Source organism: Pinus tabuliformis, chromosome 5_2, assembly GCF_031772625.1.
Source record: "Pinus tabuliformis cultivar Carrire ecotype Pingquan chromosome 5_2, CPIR1, whole genome shotgun sequence".
In the NCBI taxonomy this organism is placed as follows: domain Eukaryota; kingdom Viridiplantae; phylum Streptophyta; class Pinopsida; order Pinales; family Pinaceae; genus Pinus; species Pinus tabuliformis.
This window is the reverse complement of record NC_142306.1, coordinates 468624217-468649518: the sequence shown is the minus strand read 5'-3', so window position 1 is coordinate 468649518 and position 25302 is coordinate 468624217. Positions and strand designations below refer to the sequence as shown.

The window sequence follows — 25302 nt, the reverse complement described above, 5'->3', positions numbered from 1 at the left end:
AGGGCTGACGTAGGGCCTCCTAAGGCTGACGCAGACCCATCCGGGGTGACGCAGGGCCAGCGCTGGGTAGAGAGGGGCTGACACAGTCTAGAGAGAGGCTGACGCTGGGGTTTCTGGGACAGATTGGTGCTGAGTAGTTGCCGGAAGGATTATCCATGGTTTCAGGCAGGAGATTTGTCAGAAACTAAGAGGTATTACTGCCAAGGAAATTCTCTGTTGGGTGGACCATTTTCGACACCCAAATTGTACTCTGATATTGCTTAATAAGAAAACCCTCAAATAGCTGCACTGGTTTTCCCACATTGGGTTTTTCCGGGGACATTAGTCTAAAAATAATGGTGTCATATGGCGTGTTTGTTTTTGTTTCTTTTAGTTGCTGATCTGTAATATGTTGAGCATGCACTAGTGTTTATTTTCAATATTTATATTGTAAATAACTTGTTAAGTAAAATAACAAGTAGGTAGGAATAAATCAGATAAAGTGCATGAAGGGTTTCTAACTAAGTAAACTTAGAAACTTCAACACTGCGCAGGTTGTTTGGGTGTTGCGTTGACTAGCGATGACCAACGTTGATTGGTTAGGCTAACCGCAGACTACTAATCTTTGTCTGTTGTTTTGACCGTTGACCAAGGGTTGTTTTGGGCTGCCGAAGTTTGCTATTGAAGATTGAGTTCTTCAAGGTTGACTAGAGGTCAATCCGGGGCTGTTTGACTAAGTTTGACTTTGTTGATTTAGGGTTTGCTGCTGCTGTCATATGAATTTGTACTATTTCTCTTTGTTGAACTATTGAAGATTAAAGAAGAATTGATCAAAGGGTTTCCTTGCATTGGGGTTTGTCCCTGGCTAGCCACCACATCTTTTGTCTCTTGTCTTGGCTTGTTTTCTATTGATCTATTAATGTTCTACCAACATTTTACTTTATGTTTATGTGATTGCTAAACAATGGCTAATAAGAAGAAATCGAAGTAAACTGCACTAAGCATAGGACATACCATAAATTAACATGAAGGATAGGAAAAAAGTTAACTCCTTTGAAATTTGAAAGGAGAGAAAGGGTTCTTTGGTTTATAGTTGCTAAATCCTTGGAAATGGATGCTTTGGCATTTGTGAACTGACGGATGACCAACATCGAGTCCCCTAAAATATTTAGCGGAGAGAAAGGATTCTTTGGCATATAGTCGCTAAATCATTGGAAATGGATGCTTTGGCCTTTGTGAACTGACTTATGACCAACATTGAGTCCCCTAAAATATTTAGCTTGGTAATTTTTGATTCCAAAGCAATTTCATGGCTTTTCCATAAGGTTGGGAATTTAGCATGATTGTTAGTTGCCCTTCTAATATGCTTTGTAAATGGTTAAGTTTCTATATTTTGGGGGTTACATTTTGTAAGTGGATTTATCGTTTGCGTTTTTTTGGTCCACGCTTTTACCACCTATATAAGGTAAGGTTTTGAAATGATCATTATCTCACAGGTTTGCCTTAATCCATGTGTATAGGGATGAAGTCAAGAAGTGATTATTTAAACAAAGCTATTTTGAGTAAGCAATTATGTCATCAAAACAGGTTAGTGAAATATTTATTTGATTTGGAACATTTTCACCCTTAGGGTTTAGAACATAATTTTGGTGTGTGAGAAAATTGGAGAATGATCATTGGCAGACAATATGGTTATAATCAAACAATTTATGATTTATATTGTTTTTATTAGAAAAATTTACACATTTTTCAATGAAATTTGCAATTTTTGTTAAATAAATAATTTATAATCTATCAGTGTAGGGCTCCTTGGGCTTTGATAACATGGGTCCTAACATGCATTTGGAATACTTCTCAAATAATTTTCAGTGTTAGGGTTTTGGTTTTCAATTCGCATTGTTGAAATGTTTAGTATATTTGGGTTTTGAGATGTGTTTCTTTTGAGTGAGATTCCATTTTTCTTATGCATTTTGGATCTACATGTTTTTCTTAAATTTTTTGTATGACACATGTTTCTGATTGACTAAATAAAGCTCCATTTCACCAGTTATTTATAACATCTTAATTTTAGCCACTAATAGATAGAGAAAAGTTGAAAAGTTGAAACAAACATTTTTGAATATATAAAAAAATGTTTTTCTCAATTTTTTTTTTTTTTGGAAATTTGATTTCCATAATTTTGATCTTCACACTATAAAATATTTCATTAAAAATATATATTATAAAATAATTAATTTATTTTACTTTTATAGTATCTTATTTTATATTTTACTATTTATATTAATAATATAAATTTCTAATATTTTTATGATATTTAAGTTTTGTAAATGGTTAAGTTTCTATATTTCCATGGGTTACATTTTGTAAATGAATTTATTGTTTGTTTTTTTTGGTCCACCTTTTTACCACCCATAGTTTTGCTAATAATATTCTTATGGTATTTATATAAGGAAATGTGATCATAGTGTTATCTCATCTGTTTTCTTGCATCCATGTGCACAGGAAGGAAGCCAAGAAGTAATCAACCAAACAGATTATGTGAAAAGAGGAAGCCAAGAAGTGATTAACCTGGAAGGAAGTCAAGAAGTGATCAACCAAACATATTATGTCAAAGTGGGAAGCCAAGAAGTAATCAACCAAACAGATTATGTGAAAAGAGGAAGCCACGAAGTGATCAACCTGAAGGAAGTCAAGAAGTGATCAACCAAACATATTATGTCAAAGTGGGAAGCCAAGAAGTGATAAACCTAGAAGGAAGTCAAGAAGTGATCAACCAAACAGATTATGTCAATAGAGGAAGCCAAGAAGTGATCAACCAAATAGATTTTGTCAAAAGAGGAAGTGAAGAAGTGATCGACCAAATATATTCGATCAAAAGTGGAATCCAAGAAGTGATCGACCATACAGATTATATCAAAAGAGGTTAGTGAAATATTTATTTGATTTGGATCATTTTTAGATTTAGGTTTCCAATATAATTTCAGTTTCTAACTTTGAATATATCAAGCACTGAGATGGATCAAATCTCTTGAGGTGTAAACCTTTCCTCAAGTTTTGCACTGAAAAAAGAGTTTGCACCTAGATATATTTGATCCCTCTGGGGTGCTTGATAAATCCAGAGTTAAATAGGCCTCTAGTTATCAATTGACTTGTTATAAACAATTTGGTCATCTTAATCTATTTTATTATTATATTATGTTAGAATTTCAAAATAAAATCACCTATCATATTTGACAATTTCAATAATTGTATTGCAAATTTTAACATTTCTAATGAAAAATGATAATAATTATCTAAAGTTCTTAACTCTATTGGGCAAACAAATTGCCCCATAATGAGCAATCTGCCCAGCAAATTCCGAAACTATTTACTAGCAATTGAAAAAATGAAACGCTAATGTGATATAAAGGTGTATATTTTGATAATTTATTTTACTAATATTAAATTGAAATTGATATGAGGTTGAATTTCAAAATAAAATCATCCAACAAATTTGAAAATTTCAACCATTATATTATGGTTTTAATATTTTTATTTAAAAATAATAATAATTATCTAAATTTTTTATAATGATATTTATCGGATATTCTTAATTGTATTTTTATGAACAAAACATTCCTAATTAAAAATGAGGACAGTAATTTTTAATAGGAACAAATTTACCCATGGTGACCAATTTGCTGATGAATGACTGACTCCAATATACCATAATTATCAATGTACTAGGAGATCAAATATAAGACCTCGATTGGAGACCATTTCAATTTGGTATCAAAAGCCTGAGCGAAATCTCAAATTGTCCTTCCACAGGACCAAATGATTTAAAGCGTTTCATTCAATTCCCCACGCGGGAATGTTGTACATTACTATAAATTAATTCACACGAATTGCGCATTACTTCACTCCATCAATGACCAGTTGAGCGGCTTCAAGGCTGTGCGAGAGTTACACAACTCCATTACCAATTCCATCTTGCACAGTAACTCTCCACTCTCTCTTCGCATATATAAAGAGAGATAGTGGGCACCTTTGCTTTTTGGCAAAGTCTGGTAGTCTTGTATCGGTAAATTTGGCATGTAACTCTGGTTCTTTCATACTTTTATTGGGCCGGGTGTGTGTTCTCATTGCCCGTGTTTGTTGGTATGTCTAAATTTTTATTGGTGCAACTAATTGGTTTCAGAGGGTTCATTGAATTAGCTTGTGGGTATATGAAATTGACTGTCGGGTATTTGTTGTCGCAGCCATGGCTGATAGTAAGACTCTGGTGATTACCCCCACCGTTCGCCAGAAGCGGAAGTTCAAGCCATCGGACGATGATATTGTCTGGCCTCCCACTGTCATAATTCAGAACACGAGGCTCGCGAAGAATGAAGATGGTCGATGGACTGGCATTGGGAACGTGGAAATGGCCCAGATCCTCCAAGGTGAGTAAAATATTTCTGCTGTAATTTACGTATGTCTATCCCTTGTAAATATTAATAGTTTAAGGGCTATCAGGGGAATTTTATGAAGGACTAATAATTTTCTGTTATTGCAATACATTAAGGGAGGGACGGTATTGGTTCTTTTTCCGGTTATAAAGTTTAGGACCTGAGTGTGGGGCTAGATGGAAAAGCTTCGATTTAAATTGAAGTGATGAGTCCTTCTACTTATCCCTCCTGTTTTCAGGGCTTCTGTCTGGATAAGATGGGATGGTTTGATAGTATCTCCTCATGTTCCATTGTTATCTTAATAGGCGTTATGAGGTCTGGTCTATACAAAACTGTTAGTTGGAGCTTCACTTGAAAAATTGATTTCAAGCCCCTTTCGAGATCAAAGAGCTAAGTTACTGCTATTGGAATAAATAGGGGGAGATCTGATATTTTCCGTTTCTTTCAATTCTCTGCGTAGGAGCTGAATGGGGCGAGATAGAAGTGTTCTGGTTGAGTCCGAGAGACGAGAGCTTCTACTTCTACTTTATATTTTCAAGGTTTTCATCTGAATAAGGTAGAATGGTTTAATAGAATTTCTGCATGCACGTCTTGTTCAACTTTATTTTAAACGACAGGTGTTATGGGGTCTACTCTTTAGAGCACTATTAGCTGGAGTTTTGCCTCAAACGTTGGTTAAGGTCTACTAGAGGAATTTTTATGAAAGTTTTAGAGGGTTGCATTACTGTTTTTGGAATACATTGGGAACTATGGCATTTATCAAGTTTAAGAGCCGAATGGAGCGAGATAGAAACCCTTTGCTTCGAGCCTGAGTGATGAGAGCTTTTACATTTCCTTTGTGTTTTCTAGGCTTTTGTCTGGCTAATAAGTTGGAATTGTTTAAGAGAATTTCTGCATGCATGGCTTGGTGAATTTTATCTTAAACCACGGGTGTTTCAAGGCTTATTTGGAGAATATTATGTTAATTTCATAGGGTTAAATTATGAGCTATTGGAATATTTGGGGGAGTTCTGGTATTTACTGTTTTTTCAATCCTACATTTAGGAGCCGAAGAAAGAAACGTATGAGTTGAGTTCTAGTGATGAGAGCTTGTCCGTCTCCATTTTTCAGGCTTTTGAATAGATCAATTTGGATGGTTTAATAAAATTTCTGTATGTATGACTTGTTCAACTTTGTCTAAAACGTTAGGTGTTACTGTTATGAGATCTGCTCTTTTTAGAAATGTTTGCTGGGGTTTCACTTCAAAAGTTGGCATGTTGCTGCTTCATCATTATATAAGAAGAAGTACCATTAATCTGGTTTGCAAGTTCAGGAGCCCAAGAAAGTTTGACTACCTAGAGTGGGTCCAACTAGGGAGTGTTTCACAAAAGCCACCCATACCTTGCACCTGGCCCCAATTGTGCTGCTGGCAATGAGGTGAAATCTTGGAGAAGGGCTTAACAAGTCGTCATCATCACCATGGACCTGACACCTTGTTGGCATAGATTTGAGTTCTAATGTTATTCATAGGTATAGATATACATTGTTGGATATAGTTACGTTGAGGCTTGAAATATCCTTTATGGAATAACTGCAAATGAGCAGATTGTGTGCACTGCAAGAGCAGACACACATACTAAGACTTGCTACTTGTCGCTAGGGAAGCATATTGTATATATGGCATGTCATGGTCTTGCAGTGCTTGTCATAATTTTATCAAAGCCTACACAAAAATTTAGGCATATATCAATAGATCAGTAAATTTATGTCTACTTTCTGAGGCAGGTAATCATATTGAATGCGCAACTATAATACTTCATATACAGACATCCAGAAGAAGGATGATCACTATTTATTTATTCTTTTTCCATTTTCAAATTTTATTTTAGGAGACATATAATTTGATATTAATCAATGGGTTTTACAGTTTTACTCTGAAGTGTCCCAAATGATTGGGAGTAGGGACAGATAGCAATGAGTGTTACAAAAGTCTGATAAGGAAAGGAAACATGGGTTAGACATCTTAGGAAATCGTAAGAAATAGGGCAAATAGCACCATGTTATCCTTAGAAAAGGAAGGGAAATTTTCAAGATCTGCTCTCTGTGGTGCAAAATACCTGGTCAATGCTCTTTTCATTGCTAGGCTGCAGCACTTTTCTGACCATACAGACTCTGAGATCTCTTTATTGAGAAGTTTTATGAGATAGTGGGGATATATGCTTTTCTGTTAGGGGTTGTGGGGCCACTTATGGTTAGTTCAATGGTATTTGTTCCCATTTATTTAATATTTTTATTTAAAGAAAAGGGAGCAGTGCTGTAAATGACTGACAGGTTTTGGCAGTTTGGAAATGTCATGGAGAGGTAGTCTGTGCAGGAATTGGGCAAAGAATTTCATCCTTCCCTAATTCTAGAATCAATGGCCGAGCCAAAGCATCCTTGTCTTTGTCTTCTTCCTCCTAGTTGTGGTAATCTTTTACTTGGAGATCTAGCCATGCAATTTGAACTTTGGTTGGAAATGCATCTTTGTCATTGTTAGAGGAGGTTTTTGTGGAGGAATACGCTTTTGTCATCTAGCATAAAATCCTTGAATTGTTCCGGGAAGGGATGGAGAATGTTTTAGATGGAAACATGGCTACCGCTCTTGATTTGGCATCGAATTATGTTTGCCTCCTTCATTGCTATTTGTTCTAAAATCCAACTTAATACTAGTTCCTTCTATATCCTTCATGTCTACCAATGAGCGCGTAGAAGAAAATAGAGAGATTGTGACCGAGCCACTTCTACCACTTGTGAACGATCAGAAAGCGAGAGCATTTAGTTGATTGATTATATGTGCAGAATAATTAGAGCCTATGATGGTTGCTCTACTCTCTTTTTACTCTGTGCCTTTTGCCCTATGTTGTTTGTTGAATAATAGTAATATCATGCTCAAAAACCAATTTGGCCTCCATCAATGAGCATCACGACATGATCTTGAGGCCACCGTAGCACAAATCTCTCACAGAGAATTTGATTCTGTCACATAGATGGGGAATTTCTCATTCCCACATGGCTTGCTCTACATCATGTTGTTATCAATAAATCTGGACTTTAGCAACTAGTCCTTTTTAAGAAATTAGCGACATTCAAGATTGTCGCCAAAAGTTAGTGGCCTCTATTATTGCAAGGTGTAGGTGTCATTATTCATGAATTGATGGACAAACAACATATTTCCATGGACAAATCGGTGACACCCAAAATCATAATGCTACAAATGAATTGTAGCAAAATTCTATAGATAAACGATAGCAATGCTCACAACAAACAATGGACTCTCACCTATTTTAATCCTACATATGTATGTAGGATTATAAACACTAAAATGCCATGATCAAGGGCCACTCCTATGAGAGAGTTAGTCTTGTACCATCTTTGATAACACTTAGAGAATTGGGAGAGTAGATGACTTGTCTTGAAGATGGACTCGACTTTGGAATTTCAAATGTCAATAATAAACAATATCACTGTGGATCTTTTGTTAACTAATGGAAATTCAAACCATAGAAGTTTGAAAAATGAGAGTAGACATTGTTTCTAGACATATATTGTGTTGAGTGATCTATTTAACCAATGTAATGGTACACAAATATCAATAAATGAATGTTGTCTCAAGATAAACACACTATTCTAGTCACACTAACATATAGTTGAGAAAATATCTCAACCACACATTAAAGTAGGAGCTAACTAGTTGTAGAGAATCTCTTATATCCCTCTAGATCTAACAACTTCTTAAATAATCAAACTCTTCACGTAGAGACAAGTTGTACCTCACATTGATTAATGATAATAACAATCACAACCTTTAATATGATCAAACATAAGACAATTAGGAGTTACTCATTCCCACAGTTCCCCTTAGCAAGTACTTGTCTCAATCTTTGTCAGATTAGGTCTTCCATTAGGATCAAGTCTTCTGCAACAAAAGCTCTACCATGAATTGAAGAACCATCAATAAAGTCTATATTTGGTCCAACCAGGAATTTACATCATGTACCTCATGTAGACATCACCAAACTGTTAAAGTATATATAAAGTAATAACCATCTCAGGTACCTAATTCTTGGTCTAATAGCATGTCCTCTAGGTACATGGTTCATTCAACTTTTTGATGAACTCTCTCTTGAATTTAAAACTTTTGGTTTTTAGGCACATCCTAGAGTCTATAGCCAACATGGTCCACTCATAGAGCATCTAGCCAACACATGGACCACTCTTCCAAGTGTTTAACAACTCCATATTAAAGGTTCTATAGTATATCGAATAAGTTATCCAAATCAAGGACACATGGCAAAGGGGTATGCATGTCTATCCAAGTCTTACAATGATATATTCTTGATATGTTACATACATATATAAAGATATGTATCATTTACAATTATACATACTCCATTTCATGGAGACATAAGGTACAAGCTTTGAAAGAAAATGCCGAAGTGCCACTGTAATACTTCTCTTGAGTACCAACTTCAGGAAAGATGCGTAGTATTTATATATAACATCATAAACTTTCTATAGAGACAAGGTGTGATTCACATTACCATATGGCCACTGATTTTATTGATCACAACACTCAAACTTTACCTTGTTTATTCACCATCATCTGATCTTAAGAACTATTATCAACATCCTTTGAGATAAAATCTAAAAAAGAACTCTCTACTACACCAATTCTATTCCTATAGTGGATGTGCTACCTATAAGATTTTACTTCTATGGGCCTTCACGCTAGGGAGCCAAGCCTTGTGTTACTTTGGTGCCTTGAAGAAATATGGGAGAGTAGACATTGTTTCCACACACAAGAATTGTGTTGAGTGATCTATATATTCAATGTAATAATACATATATAATACATGAATGTTGTCTTAAAATCAACGCACTATCTTGGTTGAGAGGATATCTCAACAACGCATCAAACTAGGAGCTAACAAGTTGGAGAGAATCTCTCATATCCAACTTGTTGAAATTTGTAACTAGGTTCGGTATTCATAATATCCTATGTATTCTTGATTTTATGTATTTAATATAAAAGGGAAAGAAAATTTATTATTATTAATTTATAGCATGGGTTTCATGCTCAAGGTCAATTTATTTGTATCAAGCACCCATTGTGTGCTGCTAGGGTTTTGTCAGAGTCTAGGAGTCAAAAGAGTCATTTTTATATGTAAGAGACCCTATTGGGCATTTTGTATCAAGTCAAAAAGAATTTATTTAGAGTCAAAATGTGTCATAATACCCCTCTAAGATCAAGTCGGCCTAAAGAGAAGAAGTCAACCTCATTATGGGCAATTCGAGCCTCATGAAAAGGTATATATAAATGCATTTGACCTCATTTGAAGGAGTGTATCCAAGCAAGTTCGATCACAAGAACAAGAAGGAGATAAAAGGAGGACATGCGAAGGAGAGAAGAACTCAAGGAAGGAGAACTGAAATTGATAATTTGAATTTTGTCTATCCTCTCGCACATGCAAAGAATTAGGGCATCTATTATTGTAGCAAGATCACAATTGCAGTCTACTAGAAGGGCCGAAGTTTGAAACATAAAAGATCAAATCAAGGAGAAGAGAAGCAAGCTAAAGCGAGCAAGGAAGAAAACTTATTTTTGACCTAGATCAACCACGTGTGAAATTACAGCTATTACAGAAAGGTCGAAAATTGCAGACCTGCATAGGAGACTGAAAATTTGTTGCAGGGGTTGAAGTTGTGCAAAAGCAGAAGTGGACTTGGGTGGACTTTGTGAAAGAGAAGCTCATCAAAAGGGAAGGTTGACTTGGTCTTGGGTCTAAGTGTCTTGGAATTCGTCATTTGAAGATTATATAAGAAGAGAAGAATTTCTTGTGGGTTCTCCTCTTTAGGAGAGGTTTTGGCCCTGCCTAGTAGCCTACATCTTGTGCCCATTTTGTTTTATTGATCTTCATGTTTTGGTAGTTGTTTGATGATAAGAACACTATAATAACCAAGAGAAGAAGAAGCTACTTGTAAATTATACAAGTTGAAATAAAAGAACATCACAAGCAGTTATCAAAGTAAGAGAAATCACCCTAATCTAGTTGCCCTAGATTTCTCAACATGGTATTGGAGCTAAGGTAACAAGGAAAGGCAACTTGAAGATCATAACGGTTGAATATAAAAGGAGGAACTTTGAGGAGATCTAGTCATCACATCACAAAGGCCCTATCATCTTGAAGGAAGAACTCTTGGAAGAAGAAAAGAAGACCATAAGGACCCCACCACCATCTCAAAGAAAGAAGGACTCTACACTTTTCAAGTATTTTGGGAAGCCTCCACATTCTTCATCATCATCAAAGGAACCAAAGTGATCTCCCTCATACTGAAGAAAATATCACACCTTAAGCACTTGCGAAGGAAAAAGAACATCTCTTTCTCATCTTGAAAATAGGAACCATCATTTTCAAGTAGGTAGATCATCTCCACTTTATTTTAAATCTCACACTCTAGTGGAAGACATCATCAATAGAGAGGCATCTTCATTTGTCAAGTAAGTACTTTATTTTTATGTCTCATCCTACAAATCACATGAATACTTTCTGCAAAGAGAATAATAAACTTGTTGGTGCATCAAACTACCTTGCATGGAAGAAGAGAATAGATTTGATTCACATAGAAAATGAAGCTTTTGAGTATGTTAAGGGCTCCATCACAAAGCCTCCTTAAGAACAATCTCAAGCATTGCCAAAACATATGAAAGGAGAAATAAGGGCTCAAAGAATCCTCATTGAATCTATCAAGGATTCTCTCATTCCCTTTTGTAGCAAAATTGGAGACATCAAAGGAGATCTATGACAATTTGGTAGAGTTGTACTCTGTAAGTACAACTGGGGAAATAATATCCTTAAGAAATGAATTATACAAGATGAAAGCATCTAAGGAAGAAGGGATAGCTTCATATCTCATGAAGGTATCTCAAATTATAGATCAACTATAAGAGCTAGGAGAAACAATGTCAGATCTAGAGATGACCACTTGTGTACTCAATGCACTACTAGATGAATGGGGCAACTTTGTATCAAGCATCTATGGAAAGAAGGAAGCTACACCATTCAGTGATCTATGGGCATTATGTAAGATTGAAGAATCCAGATTAAAAGCAAAGAATGACGTTGGATCAAATGAGCAAACACAAGCATTTGCTGCCATGACAAGGAAGAAAGGAAAGTTGGATAATTTGAGCCTTGAAAGGAATTTCAAAAGAAGATTGACATGTCTAAGATTCAGTGTTATACATGTCATGAATATGGGCATTTCAAGAGGAATTGTACTAAACTCAAGAAGGGCAACAAGAAAAGGAAAGAAAGAAGTGAAGCCCATGTCACCGAAGAGGTAGAAGAATCGAAAGAGAAGAAAACAAAGAAGGAAGAAGTGAAAGACTTATACTATTAAAGGTCTCATACTTTGTAAGTTTATTTTCAAGTCAAAAGTCATGATAGAAGCATTACAATTATGGTAGGATGCATTGTATCAGCGATTGAGATGGCATCATTATTAGTAGCATGAAAGGGTAGCAAAAACAACATTTACATGGTTGAAGCAAGTCATCTAGCAAGATAAAGACATCATCACACCTTGTCATCACTAGAAAGAAGAAACATTTGCAGAAAAGGGATCATCAAGATCCTCCATTAGAATCTTTGTTGGAAAGGTTCACGTCTACTTATAAGAAGCAAGTGTCACATAGATAAGTCTACATTCCACCTAAAGTGGGATCCACAATTTAGAAGGATGAAGGTATGGTGAAAAAGAAGTGCAGCATGACAATCTAGTTGAAGCATTTCCATCTTCAAGCAAGGGAAAGGTAGCTGCTAAAGGAAGTCTAGATGACCATATGAAAGAAAAGGTATGCATATATTTGGTAATTTTAATAGATAAGGTCATGTCATCACTTAGTTGCAGATGGAATGGTTGGAATACTCTATCTCATGAGCATGGTTGAAGAAGGAACTCTTCTACATTATGACATGATAGGATCAACATCGTATGACCTCATATGAGGTGATGGACAACAAATTGTCGCTATGCAAGAAGAGCTAAGTATAGAGATCTCAAGGAAGTAGTATGTGAAGAAGTTGAAAGGAGAGTTCGTGAAGATATGTCTACATTATGACATGACAAAATCAAAATTGTATGACCGCATATGAGGTGATGGACAACAAATTGTCGCTATGCAAGAAGAGCTAAGTATAGAGCTCTCGAGGAAGTAGTATGTGAAGAAGTTGAAAGGAGAGTTTGTGAAGATATGTCTATAGTGACTTAATCAACGCTTGATATTAAACGGATTGGCTATAACATCTCCATAAAGAAGTTATGAAGACCTCTTGTAGAATATAAGGAGGTGGGCCATAAGGTTTCTAATAAGGGGGAACTATGCTAAAGAAAGGAGTATGTGCAGAAGATATGAAGACCCTAATGACTATGATGAAGAATAATAACCTCAGTAATGGAAGACTTGGAGTTGGATTCAAAAGATGTTGATGTTGTAGAAGCAGATGATATGACAAAGGGCCATGATGAAGAGGTAATTCTATTTTTAATGTTCATTTTTTATTTTTGAAAGCATCTGGTTGGATTGGAAACGGTCCACCAACAGAAGATTGTAGAATTTCATCTACATCTAGTACACATAAATTTCGATGGATGATCCTAAGAAGAACATGACTTGGAAGAGGTGGCAATATGAAGGAGCCAAATGATGACAAAGATAGTCATTTTCTGAAGGATGACATGTCTAGCATTCAACACTATGTTTCATTTGAGGGAAGTGATGTAGAAGATGTCTGAAGCCCTACGAAGAAGTTATGGAAAAAGATGGCTCCACAATGTAGAAGTTGAAGTTTGTTCATGACCTCAAGATGCAAAAAGAGGAGCCCTACAAGCAACTGATAGTACCATGATCTCCACGGAAGAATAGATAGTTGTTGTTGAAAACAAGTCACTAGTTAAGAGGGAGCTTGGGTATATTCCTTTCATATGAAGGAATAAGCAGATCCTCCCTAGTTGAGAGGGGGAGATAGACACATCATTCTTGTCTTCATTTCATATCATGAAGAAAAAATGGAGGATTGGGTAAGCATCTGAGACTTATACTGATACTCTTTGAGGATGAGTTAGGGCATCCAATAGGAAATAATAGTCGAAGAGGAGATTCCTTGAGAATGTGTAAGTCCAAGATAGGAATGGTCCTAAAAGGACATACCTTGTGAACATCTGGATGGGGTATGTACCTTGAGAGACAATGATGAAAGTGTCTATAAATCATTGTCTCCCCAATATTGTGCTCTAATCTAGTGGAGAGATAGATTTGTTAGTCAAGGCCTTGCTATATGACAATGTTGGTTGATATGATGAGATGCATTGATATAAGCTGAAAAGATAGCTTATGAGATGGCTTACCAATTCGACTCTTCTTATAAGAAATTCTTCAGTATGAGAATGACCATGTACCTTCTATGTATTGTAAATACCTCCCTAGTTAAGAGGGAGTGTTGAAATTTGTAACTAGGTTCGGTCTTCATAATATCCTATGTATTCTTGATTTTATGTATTTGATATAAAAGAAAAATAAAATTTATTATTATTATTTTATAACATGGGTTTCATGCTCAAGGTCAATTTATTTGTAGGTCAAGCACCCATTGTGTGCTTCTAGGGTTTTGTCATAGAGTTTAGGAGTCAAAAGAGTCATTGGTATATGTAATAGACGCTATTGGGCATTTTGTATCAAGTTAAAAGAATTTATTGAGTCAAACTATGTCATAGTTCCCCTCCAAGATCAAGACGACGTACAGAGAAGAAGTCGGCCTCATTATGGGCAATTCGAGCCTCATGAAAAGGTATATATAAATGCATTCGACCTCATTTGAAGGAGTGTATCCAAGCAAGTTCGATCACAAGGAAAAGAAGGAAATAAAAGAAGGACAAGAAAAGGAGAGTAGAACTCAAGGAAGGAAAACTGAAATTGATAATCTGAATTTTGTCTATCCTCTCGCATGTGCGAAGAATTAGGGCATCTATTATTGTAGCAAGATCACAATTGCAGTCTACTAGAAGGGCCAAGGTTTGAAAGATAAAGATCAAATAAAAAAGAAGAGAAGCAAACTAAAGCGATCAAGGAGGAGAACTTATTTTTGACCTAGATCACCCACACGTGCGAAATTATAGCTATTGTAGGAGGGCCGAAAATTGTAGACCTGTAGAAGAGACTGAAATTTGTTGCAGGGGTCAAAGTTGTGCAAAAGAATAAGTGTTTGACTTGGGTTGACTATGTGAAAGAGAAGCTTATCAAAAGGGAAGGTTGACTTGGTCTTGGAGGGGTCTTGGTCTTGGGTCTAATTGTCTTGGAATTTGTCATTTGAAGATTCTATAAGAAGAGAAGAATTTATTGTGGCTTTTCCCCTCTAGGAGAGGTTTTGTTGAAAAGTGTAACTAGGTTTGGTCTTCATAATGACATGTAATTGTATTTTTATGTAAAGAGATAAAAAGAAGAAAAATGAAATTATTGTAATGCTTGCATCATGGGTTTCATGAGCAAGAAATTTTACTTTTGAGTCAAGGCTCCCATTGAGAGCCTTTAGGAATTTTTTCATCTAGTCATGAAAGAATAAAAGAGTCATTGTCACGTAATGAAGTCATGTTGCACATTGTAAAGAGTCACACTTGTCTATGTAAAGTCATCCTCCAAGACATTGTCACTATCGCTCACAATGTTGACCTACAACAAAGAGATGTATCTACAAGATGAAGTCGGCTTCCCTCAAAGAGATCATGTTAGCCTAGAGGTTATGAACGAACTTTTATATATACCCTTACTCGTCCTCATTTGGAGACAACGAATTTGGTGAAGCAAGTTAAGAAAGAAGTGCAAAGTATACACTAGAAGAAGCCTCCATACTAGCACAAAAAAGATGAAGGATAATGAAGATAGTCAACTTTCAAGCATTGTTTTGGGTTAGTTTTCCCTCCCACGTGCAAAGATAGCAGAATTGAAGGTATCTAGAAGAAGTTGAAGGAGCAGTTGTATGGTGTTTTGTTTGGATATAGAGCCTCACTAGGAGAAGTCGAGTCAAGATGCATGAAGTCTCTCTCTTGTAGAAAATATAAAAAAGCGAAGATAATATAGGGTTTTTGTGGTAGGGTGACAAGCCTACAAGAAGAGACTGAGAATCAAAGGAAGCCGAGATCAAGAAGGGAAGGAGCAGAGACCGAGAAGAGAAAGGAAAGCTGAGATCCAAAAGAGGGAAAGCATCATTGAAGAAGAAGGTAGTGACTTGGTCTTGGGAGGACATTAGAGTCAAGGGTCTTTGTCATAGTTTTGGTATTTGTCAATTGAAGATCTATAAGAAGAATTTCTAATTGGGTTTTACTCTCAAAGAGAGAGGTTTTGGCCCTGGCTGACTAGCCTACATGTTGTGTCTCTTGTCTTCTATTGCTTATTTGGTAATTGTCTTGATGAAAAGAACACATTAATAACATAATGAAGAGAAGATCACAAGCAATTTATCAAGAAGAGAAATCTCCTAACTTCTGATGCCCTAGATTTCTCAACATGGAATCAGAGCATAGGTGCTAAAGTCAAGAAGGTGCATCTAATCAAGAAGACACATGAGAATCAAGCTTCAAAGAAGGATCAAAGCAAGGCAAAGGATACCAAGCAAGAGATCAAGACCTTCATCATAACGAAACCCTAGATCAAAGAAATCCACTCCAGCAAGAAGTCTTGAAATCATCTTCAAGAAGGAAGCAGGGAGAAAGACCAAAACCCTAGAAGTCTTTCTGAGATCATCACCTAAGGAAGCTCTTCAAGGTCGAAGGTAGACTATAACATTCAAGCTCTCTTTCATCAATCCTCGAAGGAGTAGTCCTCTATCAACATCAAGATTAAGGAGGAAGCAAGCAGCAAATACTCAAGTAAGTTTATGACTTCATTTGATATTATCAAAATGTCTTTTTACAAGGATAGCAACAAATTGGTTGGGGCTGCAAACTTCCTTGCATGGAAGAAAAGAACAGACCTAAATCTCATTGAGAATGAAGTCATGGACCACATCAAAGGGTCAATAACTCAACCTCCCAAAGAAGATACTCAAGCACAAGCTCGATTCATGAAAGGAGAAGTGAGAGCCCAAAGGGTTCTCATAGAATCCATCAAAGACTCTCTCATCCCATATGTATCAAAATTAGACACTGCAAAAGCTATATATGACAAATTGGTAGAGTTGTTTTTTGTAAGTATTGTTGGAGAAGTAATCTCTCTAAGACAAGAACTCTACAAATTGAAGATCTCAAGGGAAGAAGGAATAGCCTCATATTTTATGAGGATTTTTGAAATAAGAGATCAACTTCAAGATCTGGGTGAAATAATGTTTGAGAAAGAAATGACCATTGTAGTACTGAATGCACTACCACAGGAGTGGGGCAACTTCACTTCAAGTATCTATGGGAAGAAAGAAGCCATTCCTTTTCAAGATCTATGGTCATTGTGTAAGATTGAAGAAACCAAATTGAAGGCAAAGTCTGATGTAAGAACAAATGAGCAAAATCAAGTGTATGCTACTATGTCAAGAAGAAAAGGAAAATTTGGAAAATTTGGTCCTCAAAAGAAGAAGAACATGGCTAAAGTACAACGCTATGGATGTCAAGAATATGGGCATTATCGAAGAGATTGTCCTGAGCTTAAAAGGGACAATAACAAGAGGAATAAGGAAGAAGCCCATATTACCGAAGAAGTGGAAGAGCCTGAAACAAAGAATCCTAAGGAGGAAGTGAAAGACCTCTACTATGATTGAGATGATCTCCTTTACTAAAAGGTACTATGATTGAGATGATCTCCTTTACTGAAAGGTACTCTTCTGTTGTATTATAGATAGGAAACATTGTAAATAAGGTAAGATGCATCATATTAATGGCATCATGATAGAAGCATTAGAAGTAAGAGCTCGTGACATATGTTATATGATGGATTTCTGGAACAAAAACTATGGAAGTCAACTATGTAGAATATAGCTCTTGGAAAACCCCATTGAAAGCTTGAGTGATACTTATGAAAAGGGAAGAAGTCATCTAGGAAAAGGGTTATCATACATCTGTCAAAAGGTAACATCTGCAGGATAGGATATGCAAAATCCTTAAGAATCTTTGATGGAATCTTCATTGTAAGATTCAACGATCAAGAGGAAGAGCAAGTGTTTCTTCAAGAGTTTCAATCTTGTGAAATTCATAGGATGATGGTATGATAACATAACAATATTGCAAATCAAGGGGGTGAAATTCCTTCACTCAACGGAAGCTATTGTAAGAAGTCTGGATGACTCAAACGAAATATGAGGTATGTATGATCACATTTGATATTATAGAAGTCATGTCATATGGTTGTAGACAACATGAATCACTCCTTTATCTTAAGAGGCATGATAAAAAACAACATCTCCTACCTCAAAGGGATGCAAGAATGCATGGGTCACATATTTATTAGATGAAATCAACATAATATGTCCTCATATGGAGTATGAGGTAGTTGACTACAATTGAGGAACTCTGAAGCTCTTGGGAATGAAATGTGTAAAGAAAGGAAGGAAGAGATCATGCAACAATGGTAAAGGCAGTCAACATCCGAAAGACCAAGAAGATTTGACTATGATATCTCCCAGAAAGATATGAAGACTCTGATGGAAGTCTGGAAAAAGATGGAGACCCTTGACAAAACATATCTTTAAGAGATGAGTCAACATATACGTTGGATGCTGATGCCTATAGGAAGATGTCATGATGAAAGACCATCACAAAGGTAATTATGATTTAAGTGTTCATTTCTTATTTATGAACTAGTATCTGGATGGGCTTATGTAGGGTTGCTGAAGGGAAGAACTATGGATGTCTTCCAAGAGAACCATGTAGAAGGATGTAAGATCCTTCTGAAGAAGAAAGCATGATGAAGGAAACATAACATGAAGCAAGGCCAGATGTATACTGATGAATCACTTTCTGATGAAAGGAATGATAACATCACTGGCTCGTGGATGAAAGTGATGGATGGTCTGTGCTCTATGAAGAAGTCCCAAAAGAAGAAGACTCTGTGACAAAGAAATTCATGACATCGAAGGAAGGAGTTCTTCAAGCAGTTGGTTGTCCCATCATCTCCACCCGAGGAGCTGCTGTAGGTCCCTATTTTCAGAGGAAGCCTGGAAAGTTTCTTACTTGGAAGAAAACTGGAAATTCCCAAGACAAGAGGGAGCTTAGGTACCTTCCTTGTGTAGGAATGAGTGAATTCCTTTTCATGGAATAGATATGCCCTCCCTAATTGAGAGGGAGAGATAGACACATCATTCTAGTCTTCACTTGGGAAGATAGAATGAGAGGATTGGGTAATCATTTGGCATCTCATACTCTTTGAGGATGAGATAGGGCATCCAAGATAAGAGTAGTCATGGAGGACTGCGAATCCAAGATAAGAATAGTCCTAATGGAACACACCCTTAGAACTCGGGTGGGGTATGTTCCGAGAGAGACAATGATGAGAGTGTCTATAAGTCATTGGTCTCGCCAACATTGAGCTTAGATCTTGTGGAGAGATAGAGCTGTTAGTCAAGGCCTTGCTATGTGATAATGCTGGTTGATATGATGCTAAACAAATGGGTTACAAATCCGATTCTTCTTATGAGAAATTCTTTAGATTGAGAATGACCAAGTACTATTATGAATACCTCCCTAGTTAAGAGGGAGTGTTGAAAAGTGTAACTAGGTTCGGTATTCATAATGACATGTAATTGTATATATATGTAAAGAGATGATAAGAAGAACAATAAAATTATTGTAATGCTTGTATCATGTGTTTCATGAGCAATAGATTTATTTTTTTTGAGTCAAGGCTCCCATTGAGAGCCTTTAGGAATTTTGTCATCTAGTCATGAAAGAATAAAAGAGTTATTGTCATGTAGAAGTCATGTTACACATTGTAAAGAGTCACACTTGTCTATGTAAAGTCATCCTCCCAAGACTTTCCACTATCCCTTGTGATGTCGACCTACAACAAAGAGATGTATCTAGAAGATGAATTCGACTTCCCTCCAAGAGATCATGTCGGCCTAGAGGTCATGAACAAACTTGTATATATACCCTTACTCGGCCTCATTTGGAGACAATGAATTCGATGAAGCAAGTCGAGAAAGAAGTGCGAAGTATACACTAGAAGAAGCCTCCATACCAGCACAGAAAAGAGGAAGGATAGCGAAGATAGTCAAGTGTTGTTTTGGGTCAGTTTGTCCTCCCACGTGCAAAGATAACGAAACTGAAGGTATCCAAAAGAAGTCGAGGGATCAGATGTCACTTTAAGGTGTTTTGTTTGGATATAAAGTCTCGTTAGGAGAAGCTGAGTCAAGATGCATGAAGTCTCTCTCTTGTAGAGACTATAAAGAAGTGAAGATAATATAGGGTTTCTGTGGTAGGATGACAAGCCTACAAGAAGACACCGAGAATCAAAGGAAGTCGAGATCAAGAAGGGAAGGAGCCGAGACCGAGAAGAGAAAGGAAAGCTGAGATCCAAAAGAGGGAAAGCATCATTGAAGAAGAAGGTATTGACTTGGTCTTGGGAGGACATTATAGTTAAGGGTCTTTGTCATAGTTTTGGTATTTGTCAATTGAAGATCTTTAAGAAGAATTTCTGATTGGGTTTTCCTCTCAAAGTGTGAGAGGTTTTGGCATTGGCTGACTAGCCTACATATTGTGTCTCTTGTCTTCTATTGTTTATTTGGTAATTGTCTTGATGAAAAGAACACATTAATAATATAATGAAGAGAAGATCATAATCCAAGAAGTAAAAGTATATCACAAGCAATTTATCAAGAAGAGAAATCTCCTAACTTCTGATGCCCTAGATTTCTCAACAGGTTTTGGCCCTGGCTAGCAACTGACATCTTGTGTCCATTTTGTTCTATTGATCTTCATCTTTTGGTAGATGTTTGATGATAAGAACACTATAATAATCAAGAGAAGAATAAGCTACTTATAAATTCTACAAGTTGAAATAAAATAACATCACAAGTAGTTATAAAAGTAAGAGAAATCACCCTAATATAGCTGCCCTAGATTTCGCAACACAACTAGATCTAACAATCTCCTGAATAATCAACCTATTCACATAGAAACAAGCTCTACCTTACATTGACCAATTTTAATAATATTCTCAACCTTTTATATGATCACACATAAGACAAGTGGGAGTTATTCCAATAGTTTGTAGTGTTTGGACGTGTTTCAAAATTTTGATACGTCTTTAGATACATAGATTTCATTATACATATACCAAAAAACGGATATATTGAAAGAAATCTAAGACGTTGAATGTGTTTATAGGATGAATGCCAGACAAGTAATGCACTTGAGTCTTGAATGTAATCAATTTTTTGAAAACCTTAGCGATAGTTTTGTGTTGTTTTATGTTATAAATTGTCATCAGTTTGCAATGAAATTTAGTAACATCAACTAGAACTGAACTTACACAATGTTCTCATTCTTAGATATGGTTTTAGTATGTTAAACATCGTTACTAGACTCTTTTTGAGTTTGAGTTGGCTCCCAAGTTTGTCTCTATTATTTGAAGAAATTGAGTTGAATCAACTTTTCCAAGTTTAATGGCCTTGATTCATACTCATAATTTAGATTTGCATTTCAAACATGAGTCAAATTGACATGTGGGTTTGATTCACTGGTCAAATTGACTCGACTAGTTTGACTCACAAGTTTCACAATTGAAACTTGGTTTTATTTTCATAAAAGACACCAAAACCATAATTAAGCTCCTGTTTTGTTTCTATTTCACAATTAACAACCAATGGACTTGTCTTGAAATGTGTTACTATTCAAAATCCTCCATCATGTGGAAATTACAAACTTATACCTTATTGTAAGATAAAATTTAGTGTATTTTGATGGAATTTTTTTATCAAGTCAACTTACAAGTCTTTCATGAGTTTTAGTCAACTCTTAGTCTTTAGCATTCTCGAGTCCTTTTGTGAGTAAACTCTAGCAACTTTGACAAGTCATGGAAGGGAAACACATTTTCTTTTACACAATCAAATAGTTGTTAAAGTTGGGAAAGACCCTGTAGTTGACATAACTTGTCGAGTAGAAGTTGAAGTGAAAAAAATGCTTATTTATATTAAAGCATGATTGAAATTTGACGAGTATACAATGAGTACATGACTATGTTAGATTTATTGTGAGATGAGATATGATGAGATGATTTTATTCATGTAGGTCAATGCGTACTACTAAGAGAGTACTCCTAGTGTAGGCGCAAAGAGGGGGTGTGAAAGGGACTCCTAGAACAATATTGAATGTAGGAAAGATAAAGAACTAAGTGTCCAATAAAAGACTAATATTTGATGAAGAGAGGATATTAAATAAAAATGCAAGTGTAAGAAAGATGCTATACATTGATGATTGATGAGTGTTTGTTGAATAGCAAAGAGGATTTCAAGGCTTGTTGTAGTCGAGACTTGTTATGGAGGAACAAAGAGGATTCTTTTATTAGAATTGCTCAATCAAGGTAGTGTTTCCTACTAACACAATGGTTGATTGTTTGAGGGTGAGTACGCTTGTTTGGAAAACATTATCCTCGTGTTGTGTGGGTGCATTTGTGAAATAGTTGTTGGAAATGCCCATTTAACATCTTAGAAATGCTTTTATGATGAATCAATGATAAAATCTCCTTTTCTTTCATATGCTATTCCACATTGGTTAAAGGGTTAGTCTAAACAGCATATCTTAATCCTTATGCCAATGGTAGTATCCATAAGGGTGTGATGTGTCATAATAACATAATGGTAGATTGGTTCTAGGGTGATTATGGTTGCTTGACTCCCCTCTCCTCATATGTGGAATATGTTGTGTGGGTGTGTATGAAACAATAGTCAAATACATGCATCTTTTGTGTCTCGGAATTGTTAATTTTTGAATGCAGATATGAATGTGAGTACTTTTGTTTTTGTTTTTGTTTGAATTCGCCTCTTAGATCTGAATATCAACATGCATAAGTAATTGAAATAAATTGTAAAAGTACCGAAACACACCAATACACAAGATTTACCCTGGGGAAACACAATAACCCCAACAAAGACCTTCTTACTTTATTGTTCTTGAACAAATTTGCAGGTATAAAACCCTTCTTGAGGGTGCTACAATACAGTTCACTGGGAGAGAGGACGACTAGAGACAATGAAGCCTTAATTGACTTCAAACTTCTTGCATGCAAGTGCAAATGACTTAGATCAACTCGCCTTGAGCCAAAAATGTCAGATCTAAAGCAACCCAGACTAGATTTGAGCTTGTATGAAGTAGAGCTGAAGATTACTTGGGCGCATTGTAGAAAAATAGACCAAATTTGGGTGAAATGACAACTGAACTTTGAACGCTTATTTCTAACAATTGAGAACTTGAAACCTTGGGCTCTCAAGAGGGATAGGTGCACCTTGGAGAGTAGATCCAAGATCCACTTAGTGCTCACTAATATCTAGAGTAGAAACCCTATAAATCAAACCCTTTTCCACACGTCCTGTTTCAGAAATTGTGCAGAAATTTGACAGAATCAGGTTGTGTCAATTTAGCAATGTAGATGCCTGCCTTAAAGCCTGAATCTGACTAAGCGTTCTATGGATCTAGGAACACCCTTTTCGTAGCTTAAAAATCTAATTGGAATCAACTTGATTGGACCTCTGTAGCTCAAGTTATGTTCACTTTTGTAACTCGTCCCAGAAAACCTGTGTGCTGATGAATAACTGCAGAAAATGAACCTGTCTAGCGCAATGGTTTCTCTTGGTCCTTTTATCATTTCTCTTGGCTAGAATGGAGCGGCCAAATCTAATCTTGGATTGACATGGGATAAGATTTATGATCCTTCTAGAAGACTCCATGAGAGAGGGGTTAACAACTTAAGTTGTTCTCTCTAGACACAAGTGCCCCCCCCCTTCTATTTTTACATTGACATCTTTAATATAATAATGTCTTTATAAACTTAAGCAAACTTAGGATTTTAGCCTTTACATCATAACATTACATTATAACATCTCTACTAGTCACTAAGACTAGGAGTTTACATGACTCAAGACTTTTACATAGACATTTTATCACTCTCTCAACCAGAATGGTCCATTCACTTGCAATTAAATTTAAGTACTTATGTTCAAGATAACAAGGTCTTTTCCATGTGATCATTTAGTACTACAACTTGGACACTTGTTGGAGTAAGCCTAGGAGGGGCTAGGTCGTAGGTAGTCACATCACAACAAGCCAAGGAGTCCATCACACATGCTAGTACTAACTCATAGGACTTCTTCATTCGTCCTGACTCTTGCTAGTTGAGTATTGACTATTGCTCAAAGAGCTCACAATGCATTGCCTTGGATTTTGCACATGTCTCACTAGGCATCCACTAGCAGCTCCTTCATCCTAGCTCTTGTCAAAGCTCACAAGGCTTCTACCTTCGCCTTGACTTTTGCAGTGACTTACAGTGTTTATTGATTCTCCAAATCTTCCCTGGCTAGCCTTAGGGTGGCCATTTAAGGCCTCTCATTGGAGAATGACTTCTGATGTTGCTATTTTCAACAGGAATTACTTTCACAACTACAAAATTCCCTCTCCTTTGATGTGTTATCCCATGTTGATTTTGAGGACTGGTTAGTGACACCATGTAAGTCTCAACATATCATGATCCTTGTGCCAAGAGGCGATGTGGTGTCTTGATATCTCTTAGATATGCTCTGAGCAAACCTAGGAAATAACTGAGTAAATAACTCTATTTGGATTGGGGCAATCTGTGTGGTGAGTATGAGCAATCACATAAAAGTATTTGTCCTTGATATGTGTGAAGTATCCAAGGACACAAGAAAGTTTTGTTTAAATAACGCAAGGGAGATTCTACTTCACAAAACAACTACACATGAAAGATGAAAGAGGAAATGGATGTGCACCTTAAGTGAATATAACATCAAAATAAACCAACTTGGGATACCCACAACATTGTAATGTAAGCAAGAATATTCAAGCAATAAATTGAAGAGTTGTAACACATTGCATAATCAAACCCTATTTATTCTTGACCAAACAAATATCTGCATCATGATGACATGTGAAAAGTTAGCTTCATTATGAAAATTCCTAAGCTGGAATCCCTATTGCAGCAAACTGATGTTACTTCTCCTACTTGATTAAATCATACAAGTTATTTATTGTCTTCTAAGGTAAATTTCGAAGTAAATATGTTTGCGACTTTCACTTAATTTACTTGTATGCGGAAACAGAATACTGAGCAAGAAAGAAAAATACAACACATAGGACAATTATTTTTGGACAAAATGTCCCTGTAAAAACCCAATGCGGGAAAATCGTGCAACAACCTTGAGGGTTTTATTATTATGTAGTAGCAAAATCTGAATACATCACTGAATACCTCACAGGGTTATTCAGTTTCAGAGAGAAATACTGGCAGAAGCTTTGTGAGTTTACCTCATATAATCATTGAGAAAAGTCCTGGTTGTTCTAGGCTCCAGCTACTGGATGAGATGCTCCTGGCAGGCATTGCGCTAGCTCTGCGCTGCCTCTATGCTGTCCTAGCGTCAACCCTTTCAGGTACTACGTCACCTGGCTGGGAATTCAGTCAGAAGCCCAGAGTCACTGCTCTTAGCCTCCCGATCTCACACCTCGGCTTCCGGCTGCTGAAACTGACCCTTTGCTCTGATTTTCAACTCTCTCTCTGCCTCTGCGTCACTTCTGCGTGGCCCTTCTGGCCTTGCGTCAACCTCTGGATCACTTACTGCCTCTCTCTGCTGATGTATCTCCAGTTGAGAATCTCTCCCTTCGGAAGCTTCTA

The 25302-nt window shown here is 36.4% G+C and overlaps 1 protein-coding gene across 4 annotated transcripts in view; it reads left to right on the top strand.

Moving 5' to 3' along the window:
* The first annotated feature begins 3751 nt into the window (after positions 1-3751).
* LOC149159685 (uncharacterized) overlaps positions 3752-25302 on the top strand; it is a 60930-nt gene continuing 39379 nt past the window's right edge. Inside the window, exons 1-2 of one of the 4 annotated variants that reach the window (XM_089436544.1) lie at positions 3752-3958; positions 4221-4403. In XM_089436544.1, coding sequence (XP_089292670.1) covers positions 4223-4403 — 181 coding nt within the window. In that variant the 5' untranslated portion in view covers positions 3752-3958; positions 4221-4222. Of the gene's footprint in view, positions 4120-4220; positions 4404-25302 lie in introns of all 4 variants that reach the window. The other 3 variants (XM_089436542.1, XM_089436543.1, XM_089436541.1) reach the window with 3 other exon arrangements.